The following is a 23,349-nucleotide window of genomic DNA, read 5'->3' on the forward strand; positions in this document are numbered from 1 at the left end:
ATTGCGGAAATACATAAAGTACAGTGAAAACATTTCGTCTACCTGCTGCCTCTCCGCCTCCGTCTCTGTCTCGTCTATTCATCGGTAACAGGCAGCTTATGAACAGCTGTCGGATATGTTTTGCAGCTGCCACGCCCCAAATGTGCTGTGTCCCGCCCTGCCGCTGCAAGATGCTTTGAGCGCCTTTGAGCATGAAAAATAATTCGGCTTCTATACCCAATGGAGGCGAGGCCAGTCGCAACGAGACGAGACGAGACGAGGCGAGGCGAAGGTGTCCCGGCTCCAGCTCCAGCTCCAGCTCCAGCTTCACAACGAGGCACAACTAAATTTACTCAAAAGCTCAAAGCGAATTCCCAAGCTACGGCAACAAGAAGTAATAAATTGCATTACGAAAATTTGCATTGCAATTAAAGTTTCCTCTGTTACCAATTAGCCAACGGATTATTCGCTTTGCAGACAAAATAGCACAAATTTGATAAACAAATAAACTAACTAAAGCTGCAAATACGAATACAAAACAAAAATATATCTCAGCTACATGAAGAGAAACTCTTAGACCCAACATCTTAATTGAAATATTTTTAAAACATCGAAAATTTCAATTTTAAATATAGCATAAGATGATTTGTTGAGTTTTCATGTTTATTTTATAAGTTTATTAAGCCATAATAATTTATTTATTTAAATGTAAAGAATATTGTACAAAATTTCAACAACATACATTGAAAAGCATTTCAAGTCACTTTTAAATCCGAAATTTTTCTCAGTCTTTACAATGTATTTTATATTTATTGTCTGTCACTTTTTGTGCTCAACTTGTAAATGACAAAAGAAGCCCACGGCAAATAATTCTTAGCCTCAAGTTCTTCCTTCCTGACTCCCATTTTTATGTAATCGATAAGGTAACAAATTAAAACAAGTAAGAAAGTTGCAGTCGAGTGTACTCGACTATGAGATACCCGCTACTCATTTTGAATAAAAGTAAAATAGTGCGAATAATGCAAAAGTATCTCATATAAAAATCCAACTTAGATGATACCCTTCTACCATACACTTGCTAAAAATTCCATCGAGCGAATTTTAATATTTTTTCTTCTGCAAACCCGATCTGGCTGCTTAGCTCTACCCACCTTCTTCTCTACTCACGCCTAATGACCAGCAAATGAAATTAACACGAACATACATATAATATATTATCTGAGGCAAAGCATAAACTTTCATATTCTGTAATTACCCTGAAGAACTGGAGGTGCCGATTGGCCATGGGTAAGTGCTTACCTCGCCGATTACTACATGGGTACTTACTAAAGTGACCGTATTGTAAACGAACGTCGAACCACCTAGTTAATAAATATATGGGCATTTCTCAAAGTCGCGAACGTACGTTCGTACGAGATAAATTAGAAAAATAAAATCGAAAACAAACGTTTCCTGAAACTTTTTTTCACTCTTCGATAGCATTTGTTTAGCTCTTTGGTTAGTGTAAATTATGGGGCTTATCGATTTTTAATTTTCAAAATATTGTCAAAAAACATGCGGTCGCGAACGTACGCAAAATGGAAGTCGACTTTGGCTTAATACAGTAAAATGCAAAACTCTGCGAATTGAGACGGAATATTTTAAAGAAATAACTTTACTTTTAAAGTAGAATCATGTAGCTTTCTATTAAGTCTACTCCCAAGAAAATATCTCCATTTATTTATTTTTAATTTAATTAAGTTCCGGTCGCGAACGTACGGTCGCGAACGTACGATTTTTCCATGTTGTTTTATTAATAAAATTTTTATTTTACCACAACTTTTTTTATTAATAACTTCATATTTCATAAAAACAAAACAAACAAACAAAACAAACTCAATTTAATGTGTCTAATAACATTTAAAAGCAAAAAAAATAAATTTCTATTAAATATGAAATATGTACTGAAATTTATTAATAGCAAGAAAAATATGTAATAAATAATAAGTAATAACTAACAAGTAATAAGTAACTGCAAACGACATAGTTTTCAAAAACAAAAACAAAAAAAATTTTTTAAATCCATGCGACGCTAGTAAAATCGACATATGCTTATAGGTAAGGTCGCGAACGTACGCTACTTTGACAATCAATAAAAAAGATTGGTTTGAGTAACCCCAACGATTTTTATATTTTTAATATATATACCAAAATCACTTAACACGAGAAGTTTCATTCACCTGCTTGCACTTATTGCGGAGCAATTACAATAAAATGATGTTTTTGGTCGCGAACGTACGATTTGAACATAGATAAGAAGCAAAATAAAAATAAACAGTTGATTGAACATATTTTCGCTCACTTTGCATTTTTTATCTTATTATTGGATTGCTATTAAGAGATTTGGTAGAAAAAGAGCAAACATATCATATGTTTTCTTTGTGAAATAATAAAACATAAAAATGCATACAAAAGGAGCTAAAAGAGAAAAAATTACATTTTTCAGTTTGCAGGCAAATTTTTTATAAAACAACCGAGATATGCTACGGATCCATTGTATTATAAAAATTTGGATATTTCTTTATGACATTATACAAAAAAATACGATGAATGTGAAGATTTTTTTTTTCGGTCGTGGTTTACCTTTCTTTGAGAATTGCCCATATGCGTATTAAAGCATAAGTACAAAATAACGGCAAGCACATCGCTTTCGTTTTTGTTATTTTGTGGAAAGGGCATACACAAGATTAAAGACAAAACTTCTATTACGCTTTACATCGCTGTTTGTTTACGCGTCTTTATTTTATTTTGTGCTACTCTTTTGTTCAAACGCAGCTGTGTTTGCTGGCTGACGAAAAATAATACATATATGTATGTATTATATGTTTAATGTGTAAAATATAAAATAAACAGATAATCAAAGTACGACGACAAGCAGTTAGCATAATGTATAGTTCTACAGTGGAAAACGACAATGTGCCTAACAAAGAGGAAGTGAAAATTATTACAGAAAATCGACGTTATGGAAATAATGACAGGGGATTGCGGCCCTAAAACAGAAGATAATTTATTTGGTGTTATGATCGGTGAGTGTTTTAAAAGATATTTATTTAATAATCATTATCCACTTCAATCTATTAAAACTTTTGGAATCCTTTTTATTTCCAGTTTCAATAACTGAGGACCAGTCGAGAAAGGCCAAAAGAACGATATTTTAAAAACTCAAGTTGCCTTAAAGTAATAAAAGTATCCGACTTATTAAAATAAAGAAAAATTAAAGTTAAATAAAAACTGTAATTGTAATTGTAAATTTTTTTAATTTATAATGGCCGACCCTTCCATATGGTCCGATGTAAGTACTTACATTACTGGCCGTTCCATGGGGTCTAATATAAGTTCATTCTTTAAATACCCTAATATGTTGCACTATTTCACTAGTTCGTGGATAATCGAGGTGGTGGCGATTGACCCAATTTGCGGACATACAAAAACGGAAATTAAAAAACGCATTGATAGGTGCCACTTTGTAAGTAGTGGTGGTCTGCTGGTAAGTGCTTATTTCACCAGCAACCAACTATCGCTCAGAACTGCAGGGTAGTTAAGAAATCAGCTGTGCTAGCTGCACACAAGCTGCGATTATATAAGTATTCTACAATACGAGAAAAGTATTAAGAAAATTATTCGCAAAGAGCGTGCAAGGTTTTATCGGGTTCGTTAATAAGATGGTCATGTATGTATGTAATGTTGGTTATAAAGATTATCTTTGATATGTGGGATATTTGATAATATATATATGTAATAGTACAGTTTGATTAAACTTAAATAATTCTACTTCCTACTGACCACTGACTTCGTTACAACTGCTGCTGCTGTTCCAACTGTTCTATTTTTTGAGGACTGATGATCTACTTCTCTCGTTTGAATATAATAAGCCAAATTTTAAAAGAATAATGCAGAAAAATAATCTACACCCAAATGAGAGAAAAGATGAACCTTCAGGCATGCTCCAATATTCACTTTTGGGTTTCGTTAAAAAATTGGTGCTCCCGTTTTCACTTTCACAAGATTTTTTTCGAATTGTAAAACGAGAAAATTTGTCTTGCCGAAATGAAAAGTAAATGCCTTTTTCTATATTAAATCGGATCTTATTTGCAAAATGAAAAAAGCAGCTGACTCAGTGGTAAATTGTCGTTCTTATAAGAGCGCCAAAAGATTAGGCTTATAATTATGTTTAAAACGACTAATTTCTGACCCCACCTCAAATTTGGAAATAAAATTTTGCCGTCGGCAACAACAATTTTCGTGTTGGTGAGCGACCGGTAAATCCGACACCATGAGTTATCGCCTAAGCTGCCATACTTTTGGTGGAATGAAAAAGCAAGTTAAAAATACTTGTATAATGAAACGGATGGCAGAATGGGGGGAAGCATACAGGTCAAAGTGTCTGATTGCATTCAACTTGGTGAATGCCAGCATGATTCCTGTCACTGCTTTCTTCAAGCCGACGCACTACCTCCACGTGGTTCTCCCCTGGATTGTCGCTCGACAGCCGTTGAGTGGCAAACTAAAGCGCGCGACGAGAGTCCTAACTCTACAAACTAGGTTTTGGCGTAGGACTTGGAATCCACCCATGCAAAACACAATTTCAGTGAAGGAAGCAAGAGAAGCCTCGGAAAGGAACCGATCTAACGTTGACGACCATAGCAAACGTATTGAATCATTGTCCTTTTTACGTTTGCTATGGTCGTCAACGTTAGATCGGTTCCTTTCCGAGGCTTCTCTTGCTTCCTTCACTGAAATTGTGTTTTGCATGGGTGGATTCCAAGTCCTACGCCAAAACCTAGTTTGTAGAGTTAGGACTCTCGTCGCGCGCTTTAGTTTGCCACTCAACGGCTGTCGAGCGACAATCCAGGGGAGAACCACGTGGAGGTAGTGCGTCGGCTTGAAGAAAGCAGTGACAGGAATCATGCTGGCATTCACCAAGTTGAATGCAATCAGACACTTTGACCTGTATGCACCTGGAACGTACGAACTTTGTACAAACCTGGTGCTGCTCAACAACTAGCAGATACCCTCATCAAATGTAGGGCTGACATCACTGCTGTCCAGGAGATGCGATGGATAGGACAAGGCTGCATAAAGAGGAAGAACTGTGACATTTACTACAGCTGCCATCCAGAACGGCATGAATTTGGTTGTGGTTTCGTTGTAGGTGCCAGGCTGCGGCGCCGAGTCTCTCACTTTCGGCCAATAAACGAGAGAATTGCAACGATCCGAATTACTGCCAAATTCTTTAACATCAGCCTGATATGCGCACATGCCCCAACGGAGGAAAAGGACGATGCCACCAAGGACGCTTTCTATGCGGAGCTCGACCGAGCTTATGGCCGCTGTCCTTCCCATGACATTAAAATTCTCCTCGGGGATTTTAATGCCAAGGTAGGACGAGAAGACATCTTTGGTGCCACCGTCGGGCGATTTAGTCTACATGAGACCACCTCGAGCAATGGTCTCAGATTAATAGGCTTTGCAGCTGCGCATAATATGGTAGTTCGTAGTACCGGATTCCGTCATTTGGACATCCATAAGGCATCTTGGCTCTCTCCCGATCGACTGACCAGAAATCAGATCGATCATGTTGTGATCGATGCAAGGCACGCATCTAACATACTCGACGTACGATCCTGTCGGGGTCCCAACATCGACTCCGACCATTATCTTGTTGCAGCTAAGATTCGCACACGGCTATGTGTGGCGAAGATTGCACGTCGAAGTGCGTTAAGAAGGCTGGACATCGGAAAGCTGCAATCACAACAGGCGAAGAATGCATTCTCCACTCACGTCTCGGGGCTATTAAGCCGAGCACCTTCAATACCTCAAGACATAAGCGATATGTGGGCGCTCATATCTCACTCCCTGCGAGCTTCGGCAGAAGAGGTGCTTGGATTCCAGCGTCCTCTAACAAGGAATCCATGGTACGATCAGGAGTGTCGTGACGCAACAGCTGCAAAGGACGCCGCCTACAGGAGAACACTGCAGGCTGGGGCGACACGAGCTATTGTGGACGTCTACAGGTTGAGAAGAAGATACGAAAAACGCCTTTTCAGACGCAAGAAGAAAGAGCAGGAAAGGCGAGAGTGTGAGAGCATAGAGAGCAGCAGATGCAGAAATGAAGCACGTAACTTCTACCAGAGGGTCAAGCGTCTGACCCATTTAAGTCTGGTGCAGTGGCGTGCAGGGACGATGATGGAAACCTTGTCACAGAAGCAGAGGTCGTGCTGAGGTTATGGAGGGATCACTTTTCGAGTCTGTTATCTGGCTCAAGCACAGACTCTGAAGATTATGATCCACGAACCCCAATCTATGGCACTGATATTGAAGTGCCAATCCCAAGTCATATCGAAGTCAAGGATGCAATCCAGCGGCTTAAGAACAAAAAGTCTGCAGGTGCTGACGGCCTGCCGGCAGAACTGTTTAAGGCAGCTGGTGATATGTTGGTAGGGAGCATGCACCAACTAATCAGTAAGATATGGCTCACGGAGAGCATGCCCGAAGATTGGAATCTCAGCATGATCTGTCCCATCCTGAAGAAGGGTGATGCCACGGTGCGCACCAACTACCGCGGAATTAGTCTTCTTCCAGTTGCATACAAGGTCCTAACGAGCGTATTGTGTGAAAGACTGAAACCCCATGCTGAAGCACTGATTGGACCTTATCAGTGTGGGTTCAGGCCTGGCAAGTCCACTGTTGACCAGATTTTCACCTTGCGCCAAATCCTGGAGAAGTCTTACGAAAACCAGATCGACACGTACCATCTCTTCGTCGACTACAAAGCTGCATTTGATAGCCCCGGCGAGATCGCCTATATGCCGCCATGTCTGAGCTTGGTATACCAGCAAAGCTGACTAGACTTTGCAGAATGACATTGAGCAACACCATCAGCTCTGTCAAGGTAGGATGTGGCCAATCCGAAACCTTTACTACCAAGTGTGGCCTCAGACAAGGTGACTCGCTGTCTTGTATACTCTTCAATATTTTAATGGAGAGTATTATAAGAAAGGCCGGTGTACATCGGACGGGCACGATATTAACCAACAGATGTGTCCAGCTCCTTGGTTACGCTGATGATATTGATATCATTGGCCGCACCAAGCGTGATGTCACAGGAGCCTTCTGGGCTATTGAAAAGGAATCAGCAAAAGTACGACTAGCAGTTAATATGGAGAAAACAAAGTTTATGGTGTGCTCTAGCAGAGAATCGCGGCGTCTTGATTCTCAGCTGACTGCAGAAAACTATAGCTTTGGGTCCGTCAAGGAGTTTATTTACCTAGGCACTGCTATAACAAGCACAAATGATGTCAGTCTGGAGATTAAGCGGAGAATAACACTTGCCAACAGGTGTTACTTTGGGCTCAGTAGGCAGTTTAATAGTAGAGCTCTCTCTCGACGCACAAAAACCACACTCTACAAGACGCTCATTCTTCCAGTACTCTTATATGGTGCGGATTGCTGGACTGTGACCCAGTCAGATGCAGCTGCTCTTGGAGTGTTCGAGAGGAAAATTCTTCGCAAAATCTTTGGTCCAATCTGCGTGGACGATGTTTATCGCATCCGATACAACCACGAGCTGTATGAGCTATACGGCGATGTTGACGTGGCCAGTCGAGTGAAATCTCAAAGACTTCGCTGGCTGGGCCACGTTGCCCGTATGGATGAAGATGCTCCGGCTCGTAAGGTGTTTGATGCGATGATTGTTGGGACACGAAGGAGAGGACGACCCCGAACGCGTTGGCAGGACCAGGTGATGGAAACCCTGTCCACACTTGGTGTTACCAACTGGCGAAGGCGCGCTCAGGACAGAGCCGCGTGGAGGCACATCGCGCTTCAGGCTGAGACCCGATAAAAGGGTTGTAATGGCCACATAATAATAATAATGGCATTAAATTTGTTGAAGTTGGGTAAAATATGTTTTATAAAAATTAATGTATTTAATTTAATTACTTAAGTGCTAAAATTTTATAAAAAAAAAAAATTGTTGGAATAACCGGAATGAAATCCATTAAAAAGGTGGCATTCCCTTTTTTATGAGAAACATATGATTGCCGTTCAATTGATTTTTTTAAAGAAAGTTTTAAATCTTTGTTTGACAAAAGACAAAAGGCAAATATATTTTTTTCAGGGAAAGCATAAATCAACTATGCACGATAAAATTATCCTTATGAGTTCTATCCACGCAGGAAATTGGACATACGAAAGGCATTATTCGCGTTGTTTACTTCTTACCAAAACACAAGTCAGCTGTTTCAGCAGTAAAAAATGATACGTTCCGATAGCAAAACGATGACCAAAAACTTGTGAAAACCGGAGAACCTAAAATCGAAAATTTCGGATTTTGTCCCAAAACGAAAACGAAAAGTGAATACCGCAGCATGCCTGTAGGTCTTTAAATTTCCATAGCGACAGTTTCCAAAAGAAACAAGTAAGAAAGCTACAGTCGAGTGTGCTCGACTGTGAGATACCCGCTACCCATTTTGAATAAAAGCAATATATTTCGCGGTATTATTCTCAAAATATACCAAATATACTCCAAAAATGTTAAAAATATACCGAATGGTATAAAAAAAACTATATTTCAAGCTATAAGCTAGATGCATATTTTACAAGCTTTTTATACCCGCTACCCATAGGGTAGAAGGGTATTATAACTTTGTGCCGGCAGGAAATGTATGTAACAGGTAGAAGGAGGCATCTCCGACCCTATGAAGTATATATATTCTTGATCAGCGTCAACAGCCGAGACGATATAGCCATGTCCGTCTGTCCGTCTGTCCGTCTGTGTGTCTGTCCGTCTGTCCGTCCGTCCGTATGAAACACTGGATCTCAGAGACTATAAGAGATAGAGCTACAATTTTTTTTCGACAGCATTTGTTATGTTTGCACGCAGATCAAGTTTGTTTCAAATTTTTGCCACGCCCACTTCCGCCCCCGCAAATCAAAAAAATCGAATAACAAGCGTAATTTTAAAGCTAGAGTTACGAATTTTGGTTTATACAATAATTACTATAGTAGTTATGATTCCTGAAAATTTGGTTGCGATCAGATAAAAATTGTGGAAGTTATTAAAGAAATACTTTTGTATGGGCAAAAACGCCTACTTACTAGGGCTCTTAGTTGCTTTGGCCGACAATCTGGTACATTGTGCCGTCTATGGTATATTTTGAATGGTGTGCTGTATCGATATACCAAACATACCATTTGGTATATTTTTAGTATTTTTTTAGTATTTTCGGTATATTTTGAAAATAATACCGCAATATTTTGCACTTATTAAAAATGGGTAGCGGGTATCTCACAGTCGAGCACACTCGACTGTAAATTTCTTACTTGTTCATTTTCAAATATGCTGCAACTAGCTTAAAATAAGCTAAGCTTGCGATACTGTGTCGGTGTCGGTTGACACCGTTAGGGTATATCGACTAGCCTCCACCCTTGTTACATACATATATGTATATCCATACAATCCCCTTACTAGAATTAGCTCCTTATGTACATGTCAGCTAGGCTTTTACTTGGAGCTTTGAACACCAAGCGTAAGTTTATCTTTTAGAGAAGGTATTACTTTGAGCCATGACACAATTATAGATAATTATAGTATAATTGTATCATGCTTTGAGCTACGCACAAGTACGAATAAACGTTATTGTTACAATTCACTCAAGTCCTTTGCTTTAGTCACACATACGACAAAGAAGTTGTGTTATATCACATTTAAAAACTGATAACAATTGATGTCGCGATCGAAAGACTTCGATGGAACCTGTATCCAAGTCTAGTACATTACTTGGACACAGAAGTCTCGAGTGAAAAAGCTCTGTTCAACATTTTCACTTAACTACATAATTTAATCCAATCAATTATCATACGAGAATGTTCAGAATGAGTTCGAATTAATTATAGGAAACTCTCTTTACAACGCTCAAAAGTGTAATGAAAACAATAATTTGCATCCAAGTTCATCTTTACAAATAAATCACTTAGAAATAATATTTTTGTATACTGAATGAAATAATCAAATAACTATATTCTGAATCACATGGCACAAAGAAAACATCTAAGCACTGCATTAATAATAAATGAATTAGAACACTTATGAATAACATCAGAATAAATTAAATGCAAAGCATTGAAATAATTAAAAATAAAAATGATTACATTTTGTGTATTTTATGCACAGAAATGCAAATTAATTAAGGCTGCTAATCTAAGGGGAAAGATGTTGGATCACGCAGTTAATCTCCTGTCTTTGCCTGCCCCGGACATGTCGTCTAGATGGCAAATGAATGAATATTTTATTACTATATGCATCATAATAAGGCACGCACGCAATAACACAGAGAGCAAGAGGGAGAGATACATAGAATGGAATTGCCTCGCTTCTGTTGCGCATACCACAATTCCCCGCTAAGAGTGTCGCGAATACATGAATTTCAAATGAGTTTCCGCTTCGATGGAGCGCATATGCAATATTGCATATTCGCGTATCGATATCGATATCGATATTCGTGTCGATATCAATTGATTGCTGCAATATGCACGCCAAAGTGCATGGTGGTCAGACAGCTACACAGCTGGCAAGCAGTTAATGAATTTGCATTCTTCTATGGATTCCATCATGATACAATTATACAAGGTAGTCCCGTCGGCAAAAGCTGTCCGTTATCTATACCATACATAAGTGCGAGTGAAACGACTGCGCCTAGTGAGGGCGAAAGAATCGACAGTAGAGCTTTATGATTAACCCTTAAGTGATGCATAGGGTTTAATTTTTCCACTATATTGAAAAGAGTTGAAATGTTTTTTATAATTTAATTTTTTATAGTTTAGAAGTTGACAGTAATCGTTGTTTTTGTTTTTGATTACTAATTTTTTTGTTCAGGTTCTTAATTCTATCACAAAGTTCATATATATATATATATATATAACATAATTACAATCTGACATTTTTGTCTTGCACAAGGGTTAATATTTAGGGAAAAAATCGTCCGCATACAACCTTTCCCTTCAACAAGCGCGAGCGCACTGAACGTTAACGGACTGAAACCAAACGAAAAGGCGCACAATGAGACTACCTTGTATTATTGTATCATGGATTCCATAATGCGGGAATTTCGTCGCGGCCATCACTCAAAGTTGACCCATGTACAAGGTCGCTTTCATCCAATTCAACCGAACAGAAGCGGAAAAAGCAAAATGTCCAAATTGTGGCATTCAAGGAAATGTTTTCGCCAAAAGCCGCAGCTAAAAGTCAAGACCTTTGTCCTTTATGTACTAGAATTGAGTGTGAATATATGTATGTGTGTGTATGTATGTGTATGTGTGTGTATGTATGTGTATGTGTGTGTGTGTGTGTGTGTGTGTGTGTGTGTGTGGTGTCTGACTGAATGCGTGATGACAAACGGCCAACACAACCAGAGAATAAAAGATTATGAAAGATGTGAAGCGCAGAAAGGTTTGCGATTCCATTTTCTGATCCACCTCCTCCTACCTCTGCTTATCCTTATCCTTGGCAACGTAACGTAAACAAGGGCCAAGCTTCGCGATTTATATAGTATACACCCGTTACAGTGAACTAATACAAATTAGTGATGTTCACAACACTGAATTTATTTACAATAAACATATATTTATTTATTTAATTGATTAATGCTCACATCATAAAACTTAAGTTTGCTTAAAGTTAGAGTTACATAAGTATCGAAATCAGAGATTAGAATTTTTACATTTTGACAAAAGGAAAACTTATGTAAAAAATTAGTGGGAAGAATTGAATATTAAATATAGTACTTAGTTAATGTTTGAATATAATTTTATTTTGTAACTTTCAAAAATAGAGTGCTCACTCTTCAGGGTACACTGTATAAACACTTTCATAAAGCCAACATACGTATTTATGTACAGATGTAACCTATATATACATATGTACATACATACATATATACTAGGGCACACGCACAAAGCCATGAGAAACGAAGAAAGGTCGACAACGAGCAAGTGAAAGGACGTTTTATAAACTTAGGTAAATTTTCCGCAGGCATTGCTAAATAATTAATAAACTTTTTTTTACAACTTTTGTCCATTTGGCTATTCCTTAATTTGACAATTTTTATTTACCAAGCTTTTCCTTCGTAGCTACTTTCGTACTCTTTTCAGTTCCCGCTGCTGGTTAGTTTTCCCTGGTTGCTTTTAACTTAATGAAAATGTTATGAGTCTGTCTACAGTCTGGTGTTGATAAGTCGGATCATTTTTTAAAGCCGGTCACCTTCATTTTTGTTGTCTCTTTCATTTTACACCTGCAATGCTTTCATTCGCATTAAGTGTTACAATTATAATAAACACCTTAATCAGTTCATCTCGAGAGCGTCGAACAAGCAGCATTTTTTCTAGATAATATTTTTGTTTTTTACAAATTCATTTGCTAATTTGTGATAACTTAAATTACATAAATTATGCATATTCGAGTTTGCACTGTATTTGTGCAAGACAGTGATGAATTGACGCTGTTCAAAAAGTTGAGACTTTCGTCTACATATACATAAAATGCTTCAACTAACATTATTTAATCATCAAATTGCAACTATCGATGACAATTAGAATAAGAGCATTAATCGATTGCAAAGAACAATCAATGTTAAAGCGCTAGTTAAAGCAAGGCTTCATTGAATGTAGCATAATATATGAATGAATATGCAAACGCCTCGGAATATATGTATGTATGTGTGTACATGTGGAGATTTCTATGAAATATCGCTGTTTATGATTGTGCGGGCAGCATAAATCAAATATGCGACAGTGTCTAGATATTAAACTAATTAATAATACATATTGCTAATTAAATGGCATTCAAGAGAACGCATTACGTCAACTCGTCGTTTGTTTTGCATACTTCAGCGTGGCCATTTTCTCTGCACAATTGTTTGTTTGTTTGTATGTGAACGTATGTATGTGTGCTCGATGTGGGTGTGTGGAGTTTGATTAAGAGGCGTGGGGGTAGGCGAGGAGTCTAGTCGCTGTTCGGTCAGGCGAAGTCGGCCGCATTCTAATGGTCATTGGCATGGCAAGAAGTGCTGCTCAGTTTTTATGGCCTCCAAGAATTTCCAATTGCGGCGCAGTTAAAACTGTCAGCTGTTGTTCGGGTGATTTGTGTATCCAGCCTTAAGCGTTAGTTGTTCTTGGATGATGGGAGACGAGGAGGTGGAGATTTAACCTGCACAACTGCGCTTTAAATATCGTCTTTAAATGGAATTCGTCTGGATTAATCGATTACATATGTATTTAATGTGAAGTGTTTACTTAACATAACAATTCAATTGCCTTTGTTGAATTATGGAAGATCGATTGATTTTCAAGGTGAAAAAAGGAAGAGAAAGGCGAAGGGAGTAACGGATGGGTGGTGGCTCATCTTGCAGTTCAAAGACACACGAAAGTCATGCAAAGTCAAATAAAATTTAGCTCGCGAGCAAAGACACATCTAGCGAACACCTCCCAATCGCCGCCAACTCCCTACAAACATTTATATAAATTTGTATTTAAAATGTGCTTTCAGTCGCGCAGCGGTTGAAGGCAACGAATGAAACCCGTTGGCACATATAATCTGAATACACACATACATATATATATATACATATGTATGTATTTATGGGGGAAGGGGGGCAAATTCATATGTGCTTGCACGACTTGAATACGCCTTTGACTTTGGCACCGAGTATTTTTTTCTTTATTTTCTTTTTATTTTGACTCTTTCGACTCGTTCGCGTGTTTGCGAAGCCGAAAAATTTATTTGACTTTTTCCTTTTTGCTTTGATGACGACGCAGTTGTGAGTTCTTGTCTGTTGTGCGATTGCTACTACTGCGGTTGTTATGTTAAATCTGCATTAAGATTTCATTTGCCAACAGTTCGCATCAACTTTAATATACACACATACATACATATTTGCTTTTGAAGCTTAGGTGAAAGTAGCAGCGAATTCCTAGAATATCAGATTTGGCGTCTGCCCAAATAACAGCTGTGCACATATAATGCGCCACCCGCCATCGACACCGCCACATGAATCGTTAATCGATTGTCAAAAGTCCTCTTCGAATGCCAACTTTTGGGGCACTCACACTCACTCACACACACACTCACACACACACTCACATCCACATATAGAAGGCGTCATGCACTTCTACCCAGTCAACAAAAAATTCGTATTCGACATAGTAAGCGATAGCGATAGTTTTCAGCACGAACAGATGATGCTGATCAATGCAGCATCTTATTAAAATTAAAATCAAAAACGGTTTAGAAAATTTAATTGTATCTAACAAATTGAGAGAATGCATGATATTGCATGATTAAGAGTATTCAATAATTTTTAATGTTTTTTTATCTTTTCAAAATGTTTAATTTAATTTAATTCACTATTATATATTATTTGTGGTTATAAAATTTAAATATATATTCATATATGTATAAAATATATTATATACAACAAACAAAAGTGTTCTAATTATACTTCTACATGTAGTATTGGTAGATCCATTATTTTTTGCAATATTTTTTTGAATGGAATTTGATTGAAAGGCAAACCAAAGAAATACAAAATGGCATTCATAACACTGAACAGTGTAATCAAAAATAAATATTACTTCTGTTATTTTTGCCTGCGAATGCTAAATTTGTTTGTGATTAGGTACATTTGCCCAGAGTCAGCTTAAGCATCACTTCATCTTCTGAAAAAAAAATAATATTGCATTCAAATGCACATCCGTACACTACAGAAAAATCCTATATATATTCGAAGTCTGATTTTGTGTATAATTGTGACTCTATAAAATACGAAACAAATTTAATAGTTTTAACCAACATTTTGCCATAGGTCGCGGCTAGAAATAACCCTGCAGTTCTGAGCGCTAGTTTGTTGCTGGTGAAATAAGCACTTACCAGGAGCCAGCCACTACTTACAAAGTGGTGTCTAGCCATGCGTTTTTTAATTTCCGTTTTTGTATGAAATGTTCGCAAACAGGGTCAATCGCCACCGCCTCGATTACCCACGAACTAGTGAAATAGTGCAACATATTAGGGTCTTTAAAGAAACTACTTACATTAGACCCCACGGAACGGCCGGTAAAATAAGTGCTTACATCGGCCCCATTGAAGGGTCGGTAAAATAAGTGCTTACATCGGACCCCATGGAGGGGTCGGCCATTATAAATTAAAAAAAATTTACAATTACAATTACAGTTTTTATTTAATTTTAATTTTTCTTTATTTTAATAAGTCGGATACTTTTATTACTTTAAGGCAACTTGAGTTTTAAAATATCGTTTATTTTTTGGAGCTGCAAGGCCTTTCTCAACTGGTCCTCAGTTATTGAATCTGGAAATAAAGGATTAAAAAGTCTTAATAGATTAAAGTGGATAATGATTTTTAAATCATTATCTTTTAAAATACTCACCGATCATAACACCAAAGAAATTGTCTTCTTTTTGTGGGCCGCATTCCCTTGTCATTATTTTCATAACGTAGATTTTCTGTCATAATTTCCACTTCCTCTTCTTTAGGCACATTGTCGCTTTCCACTGTAGAACTATGCATTATACTAACTGCTTGATATTCTTTTATTATCTGTTTATTTAATATTTTACACATTAAACATATAATGCATACATAAATTATTTTTTAAGTAACTCACCTAATAATTGATCGCGGATCCGCTTTGCACTTCTCAACTCAAATGCTTGCAATAATTTCATCATCTAGGAAACACAGCTGCGTTTGAGCAAAAGAGTAACACAAAATAAAACAAATACGCGTAAACAAACAGCGATGTAAAGCGTAATTGAAGTTTTGTCTTTAATCTTGTGTATGCCCTTTCCACAAAATAACAAAAACAAAAGCGATGCTTGCCGTTGTTTTGTACTTATGCTTTAAAACGCATACATTTATTAACTAGGTGGTTCGACGTTCGTTTACTATAGGGTCACTTTAGTAAGTACCCATGTAGTGATCGGCGAGGTAAGCACTTACCCATGGCCAATCGACACCTCCAGTTCTGCAGGGATGTGTCAACATTTTTGAATTCGTTTATCTTTATCTAGTAGTCATTGTGTACCTTCTGGAGGTTTGCTGGGTTATGCTTGGATGTGTTTTTCCTTTATGTTTGAGCACACGTTTGTTTATATGTTTGTACCATATGTTTAATTCGATTAGTTTTTGTTGCTTTCGCTTTAAATGGTTAAATGATATGTATGTATGTACATATGTATGTATGTATGTATATAACATACATATGTATGTATTTAAGTGTGACTATACACACATATTTACTATTTATATTCATGAGGGGGGTGAGGAGGGGAGGAGAGGCGGACTCGTTGTGTGCCCTCGAAATGAATTACGCGATGCTAAACAACTGAAGCAACAACAGCAACAACACATGACAGCCACTTCAGGTGCGACGACGATTTTGTCCTCAACTTCGGCTTGTTGCACGTTGATTGCTGTTGCTGTTGCTGTTGCCAGTTCTGCCGAGAAACTGTTTGTTGTTGCTGCAGCAACTTAGCATGTGAAAAGCCATTTGCACGCAATGTCATCCGCTCCCTGACCAGTGTTGCCAAAGTTTGTTCAGAAAAAAAAGCTGTTTTGACGGGAAAAACGATGCAAAAAAGCTGAAAAATTAGAAAAAAAGCTATAAAAAAAACTGATTTTTCAATTTATTGGATTCTCTATATTTTTCTGATAGTCACAGGGTGAACGCACGAAATCGGTTATATTGAAACATATGTATAGAATTTGTACAGTAGCTGCTCTAATATTCACAATATTTGGAGAATTTCATTAAAACTATCCTCATTCTCCTCATTTTTATAGTCATATATTCATCCAGCTCCTATCATTTTTAGGAATTTATTAGCAAGGAATATCTATATCAGCATTTGTCAAGTCTGCGCAAGCCATAACTATAAATGCATGATTTAGAATAAAATGTATTTTAATTTTAAGTAGAAAACAACGAGTAGAAAAACGAATAGCGCTGTCGACTTCAAAGTATTCAACTGCTTGGTTTCCTAAATGATCCAAATGAGCCAACAATGTACACTCGGCCACAAAAAGAGATAGCACTGTTTCTTGCTCCATCGTCTTGACCGTCAAAGCTACAAAATCTATTTGGTTTGTTTGCATACAGCAAACCTAGCACTTTTATGCTTTTTGGTCAAAGCATGGGCGCGCAAATCAGAGAGTTTTGCGGTAATAGTACATTTGCAGTAACTGTCTTCCGTGTCGTCCGATATTTTCGTTTAAAGTCTTTTGACTTTTTTTTTAAACAATCAAAACACACTGAACTTAAGATCAATTCACTTTCGCCTTTAGTGTTCTTTGAGATTGCCTAACAACACTATACAATCGATTTGTCACTAAAAATGTTGGCAAGCATCGACAGAACAGCTACAGCAAATATTGTCCCACAATTTTGGGCAAATAGAAAAAAAATCTAAAAAAACATTTATGTAAAAAAAAAAGCGAGAATTCCCGCTGCCCGCTGTTTGCAATTTTTTCAAGTAAATGGTATTTGAAAAAGCCAGTTTTGACGGCAACATTGTCCCTGACACTGCCCCTCCCTTTCCCACTCCACAGACACCCCAATTGTCCCGATTGTGTTTTATTCGTAGACAATATACAAGTTTTCTTCCAGTCCCGTCATGTGTAGACACAAGATGCGAAAAGACTTACTCACTTCGTTTTGCCGTATATGCGGAACTGATTATCTACAAGACTCGTCGAGTATAAATTCTTGCCAAAGGGAAATTTAAATTTCCCTCGGCTGCGCTGGCAGAATTTGTACTCGACGTTTCTTGTAGAAAATATGCGGTGCAGCTCTTGCCGAAAATCTGTGCTTAGATTCTAGTGCGTAGTTCGGAGTATGCAAAATAAAAATACGCTCAAAAATATATGCAGTAAATAAAATGTTTATTATACTTGAAATTAAATTTATTAAAACTAATACAATGAGTACTTAAATTTATATATAATATTATCTAAACAGTTTTACTTATAACTAAATAATATAATAGCTAAAAGAAAAAATTAATTTATTTCGCCGTTTTCAATATTCTTCGCCCTGAACAATGCCTTGTAGTTTCTATTTTTATCATCCAACGTAGCTCTTTCGTGGTCCTCAAAACTGTAAATATAAATACAAATACAAATATATTTTTTAATTTAAATCAGATTAGAATAGTAGTTTAATAATATTAACAACTTACCTCTTATTGTTTTATAAAAGACGCGCAGGAAAAAATCAACTTTCTTGTACAACACTCACAAAACAAATGACAAATGATACACAAAATTGCACATGTTCGAGAAAAGTAGGCGTTAGGGAAATTACGTGTTGCGCTAAGAGGGCGCGTACACCAGACTCAATGCAAGAAGCATTCTACAAGACGATTCATCTAACGATCTACAGAAAATTCTTGCAGTCTCCGTCTTGGCATGACACGAAACACAATTGGGGTGTTTCGTGTCATGCCAAGACCGTGACTGCAAGAATTTCCTGTAGATCGCTAGATGAATCTTCTTGTAGAAAGCTTCTTGCAATGAGTCTGGTGTTGTTCTTTGGACACCGACTGAGGCAAAGTCCATGATGGATAAGGGATGTCCCAATTGTGTTTTATTAGTAGACAATATACAAGTTTTCTTCCAGTCACGTCATGTGTAGACACAAGATGAGAAAAGAATTTATCCCTTCAGTTTGCCGTATATGCGGAACTGATTTTCTACAAGAAACGTCGAGTATAAATTCCAGCAATTTCAGCTATTTTTTATACCCGCTACCCATAGGGTAGAAGGGTATTATAACTTTGTGCCGGCAGGAAATGTATGTAACAGGTAGCAGGAGGCATCTCCGACCCTATAAAGTATATATATTCTTGATCAGCGTCAACAGCCGAGACAATCTAGCCATATCCGTCTGTCCGTCCGTCCGTATGAAACACTGGATCTCAGAGACTATAAGAGATAGAGCTATAATTTTTGTCGACAGCATTTTTTATGTTTGCACGCAGATCAAGTTTGTTTCAAATTTTTACCACGCCCACTTCCACCCCCGCAATTTAAAAAAAATCGAATAACAAGAGTAATTTTAAAGCTAGAGTTGCGAATTTTGGTATATACATACAATAATTACTATAGTAATTATGATTCCTGATCCTTGATTGCGATCAGATAAAAATTGTGGAAGTTATGAAAGAAATACTTTTATATGGGCAAAAACGCCTACTTACTAGGGCTCTTAGTTGCTTTGGCTGACAATCTGGTCCATTGTGCCGTCTATGGAATATTTCGAATGGTGTACCAAACATACCATTTGGTATATTTTTTCTAGTATTTTTTGGTATTTTCGGTAACTTTCTTACTTGTACATTCCTTCGGCTACATTTATAGCCAAATTATTTCGCAGTATTTTCTGCAAGCATATTCCAGATTTTAGCTATTTCTTTGGCTGCTGTTTTCATCGTTTGTTTCCAGGCTTGCGTAATTTTGTTTTGCTGCCATTTTTGCATTACTTTTTTGGAGCGATTTTTCGCGTCTAATTTTCGTGCAATTTAACTGCTATTTGTGTCCCTTCCGCCTACAACATGCGAATTATTCCCAATTTTATTTTGTTTGCTGTTCAAAGGCGAAATCAAGAAAAACGAAAGTATATTTAAAAGCGGACGGAAAGATGGAAAGGGGGGCATGAGGATGGAGTTCTGTGGCACAATAGGCAAGGCCAACAGCAGCGACAAATAAATTAAATAAAAAAATATGCCTGGCCCCGTTTTTATGGCTTTTTGGCAAGTCGGAAATGAATGATTTATGGCAGCGGGGGAACCTACTGAGTAATAGGAAGGGAAGTAAGGAGTAAAGAGTGTGAAGAGTGCGTGCTGGCGCCCCTCGAGTTGATATTGCTCAGTGCCTAATCCTTTTTGCACTAATTTATTTACTTGAGTTGCCTTTTCAGCTAAGCGCATAAATCAAATAAGCAAATAAAAATAAATTTCAACTTTTCGCCATCTTGCGTTTTCTTCACTTGACTTTTCTTTTGGCTTTTGGACGTGATTTTTTCTTTTTCGGTTTTTGTTTTGTTTTTTTTCTATTTTTGTTCGCCTTGGCTTTAAAATTAATTAAACTAAAAAGTTACGCAAAAATGCCGACAAATTCATTTAAGTCGAACTCGGGCAACTTTCTGCCCCGCCAAGAAGGCATCGGTAATGAAGTCACCGTCTGTCCGGGGGAGGCAAACGACAATCTTGCACAAAGCCAGCGAAATGGAAACTTTTGAACTTGGAACTTGCCCGCTTTCCGCTATCTCCCCTCCTCACCCTGGCGTATGCAACAGGAATTTGCATTTAACGAAAGTCCCACCGCCGCTGCCGCCGCCGGAACCGTCAAAAGTCTTAAAAATGCCCAGCCATTTATATTATGCAGGGGCCCATCAATTTGGCAACTGCACAAAAGCCAATTTGATGCACAAACTGTGAACTCTGCTCCGCATAGAGAAGAACGAAAAAACGAACATAACCCAAAACCCAGAACCTAGAACCCAAGGCTACCCCTAACTGAACTGAACCGAGTCGAACCACATCGCATTTCTAGGAAAATGCCACTCCACAATTCCATTTCCATTTAACTCTATTGTAAACGCAGGTAAGCCTGTAAAAATGAGTTACATTCGAATACCCTGTAAACTATGAATCCATAAATACGTCTCAATATAAAGTATTGAATTCGAAAAAGTCTTTTTCAAGTTTTACTGTACTATTAATAATATAATATTATTACTAATAGTAGTAAGATAATGTTGATAATTTACAGACATAAAAAAAATGCATATTACATCCAACGTAATTATAATAAAGATAAACACAATCTTCAATTTGTGGAGCCACTTTAAATTTTTGTTGTGCAAAAATTGAATATCTATTTGTGAATAATTTAATAAAAAAAATAAAAACAGGAATTATCATCAAGGTAAAATCAGTCTTGATTCATTCAAATTCACTTAATTGAAAACTCTCAATGAATACTCAATATTCCCCTTCGGGAATAGAACATACAGGGTGGGAACAGCAAATGTCAAACATAAATCCTGGTCAACTCGTAGAACCACAAAAGAGAGACACTCAAAAGTGGCCAAAGGTATGCTGGCGACGAGTTTGTAATGGATTCCCATACATTTGTGCCGCATTTAAGCCCATTACACATATGAACGCCAAATAGTTTATACACACACTCCCACTCACACACACACACATACACACGGACATACAGAGAGACACATACAATACGCACACAGACGTACAAAGGCAATGATAGAACTCAGTTGTGGACATGTGAAATGTGCTGAAAATACGCAAACAAATTTGAAGCTCATTATCATGCACATTTCAATATCAATTTCCGCACAAGCTCACAGGCGATGGAAAAGCGGGAGCGGGGCATAGGGCGTGGCAGGGGTATTGGGAGACATGAAAAATCCTTTCAGACGTTTTACAAATGTCCTACATTGAGCCTGGCGACAGCAGGAATTCATTTTGAATGGCACAGCTATTTATGTGCACTGCGAGAAAACACTTGATCCTCCAAAATTGTAATTTATGTATATGTTTTAGCTACTTAAAGAAAGCTTTAAATAGTCATTTCTTAACTTAAATAAATTAAAAAAAAAATTATTTCTTATATGTATAACCACGGTTGCCATTCCAAAAAAAATTTGTTGTACCAAAATTTTGAAAAAATGTACCAATTTTAGCAAAAATGTACTACAAATTTTTTCACGAAAGATTTTTTGTATTTCACAAATTATGATTCACAATATATTATATAATTGTTTACGTAGTGATAGACCTTAGATTGGCGCATACATATTTTCTCAATTGACACAATACGTCGCAAATCAATCAATGGTTCAATTTCTAACTGATACAAAATTTGTGTCTGGTGGAACAGAGCCATTTATTAAAATAATATGTGTGAATATAAAATTTTATGAAAAATTTTAATTCTAGACCAGGCATATTGAAAATATATTCGAGAAATTCTAGCTTCAAAATTACGCTTGATCTATTTTTATTTTTATAATAAATATACTTTATATATTATATTTATACTCCTTGTGCCTGTTACATACATATCATGGAGGCACAAAGTTGTAATACTCTCCCACAATATTGCGCTAAAGAATTTTGAATTTTTAAAAGTCGATTGATTTTTTAGCTCAGTGTATTCACTGCTTCTATACACACATTCATATATGCGTGCTGGGCGTTGGGAAATTGGGTTCTGTCAGCTGTTTAAGCTTTTTTTCCATGTGTGCCCGTCTCCGGTCAAGTTCCGGCTTTGATGTGTAGGACAACAACAACAGCAACAACACGAACATTTGCATAATTCACTGCCAAGGTTCACAAAGTGTTGATTGCTTTCCCCTCTTCACTCTTAACTCACCCTTGAATTAAACACCCAAAGGCACAGCCAATACCCAATTTACTATGCATTTCTTGAGACACACGAAATGAGATTCATGCCACAACTCAGTTTTAAGGCATCAAGTGTAGGCCAAAAAATTAACCAACTTGATTTCACATTCAAAGCAAAACTTGCTATAGTTGTGGCAAACTAGTTTAAGACATACAATAATAATACATCTCGTGTTCTGATTGACTGATTAACTGATTGACAGCACAAACAGTAAGGCAGCGAATTTATTCAATAAATGAGGTAAGACCGTAATTTTTATACCCGCTCCCCAGTGGGTAGAAGGGCATTATCACTTAGTGCCTACAGAAAATATGTATATAACAGACACCACATAAAGAGATATCTTCGAAATAATACATATAGGTAATGCTCTGTCGGAATTTGTTGCGTGCGAGCATCTTTACAGTGAAAAAAAACATAAACTAAAACAATTTTAAAAATAAGTGAAGGTTATTCTTAAAGCTTTGGATGAGCACTATATTTAGAGCTAAGATTAATTTTAGGAACGTGTTCTATTTTATTATAAAATACATAATTTCGTTCATCTTTTGGTTTGCGTATAAATTTGTCAATTTTCGCAATTATCAAAACAGAAAACATAACACAAAAAAAATTGGCTCTAATTATAGTACTAATCTAGAGCTATAAGAATAATCTTTTTTATTTTTAAAAATGTTTTAGTTTATGTTTTTATTTTCACTGTAAAGATGGTCGCACGCTATATCCGTCAGAGAATTACCCATATCTGCATATTTTCTTGATCAATAAATAAATAGCCGAGACAACATAACCATGTCACTTAAATCTCAGAGTCCATAAAAGATATTATT

General features: G+C 37.0%; 1 protein-coding gene and 2 long non-coding RNA genes across 3 annotated transcripts; 2 read left to right on the forward strand and 1 right to left on the reverse strand.

Annotated features, from left to right (window-relative positions):
- Nucleotides 1-798: 798 nt before the first annotated feature.
- On the forward strand, nucleotides 799-3,214 carry LOC132798068 (uncharacterized). Its single transcript, XR_009633888.1, has 4 exons — nucleotides 799-902; nucleotides 1,121-1,266; nucleotides 2,872-3,044; nucleotides 3,127-3,214. It is a non-coding gene; the product is annotated as an uncharacterized LOC132798068 (long non-coding RNA).
- A 1,929-nt stretch (nucleotides 3,215-5,143) lies between these two features.
- LOC132798086 (uncharacterized) lies at nucleotides 5,144-6,863 on the forward strand. The gene is made up of 3 exons (XM_060809808.1): nucleotides 5,144-5,166; nucleotides 5,262-6,230; nucleotides 6,353-6,863. Exons 1-3 carry the CDS (start codon nucleotides 5,144-5,146, stop codon nucleotides 6,861-6,863), a joined length of 1,503 nt encoding a protein of 500 aa, XP_060665791.1.
- Nucleotides 6,864-15,300: 8,437 nt separating this feature from the next.
- LOC132798094 (uncharacterized) lies at nucleotides 15,301-15,772 on the reverse strand. Its single transcript, XR_009633890.1, has 3 exons — nucleotides 15,693-15,772; nucleotides 15,456-15,625; nucleotides 15,301-15,376 (listed from the first exon to the last, which is right to left on the reverse strand). It is a non-coding gene; the product is annotated as an uncharacterized LOC132798094 (long non-coding RNA).
- Between the last annotated feature and the right edge of the window lie 7,577 nt (nucleotides 15,773-23,349).

The sequence above is a fragment of the Drosophila nasuta genome, unplaced genomic scaffold (assembly GCF_023558535.2).
Source record: "Drosophila nasuta strain 15112-1781.00 unplaced genomic scaffold, ASM2355853v1 ctg7_pilon_split, whole genome shotgun sequence".
Lineage (NCBI taxonomy): Eukaryota > Metazoa > Arthropoda > Insecta > Diptera > Drosophilidae > Drosophila > Drosophila nasuta.

Excerpts from the sequence above, each read along its gene's own strand:
- LOC132798086 (XM_060809808.1), top strand. The coding sequence starts at position 5,144 with ATGAATTTGGTTGTGGTTTCGTT. Across the intron at positions 5,167-5,261 it reads AATTTGGTTGTGGTTTCGTT|CCTGATATGCGCACATGCCC; the intron begins GTAGGTGCCAGG and ends CTTTAACATCAG. Across the intron at positions 6,231-6,352 it reads ACCTTGTCACAGAAGCAGAG|TCATATCGAAGTCAAGGATG; the intron begins GTCGTGCTGAGG and ends GCCAATCCCAAG.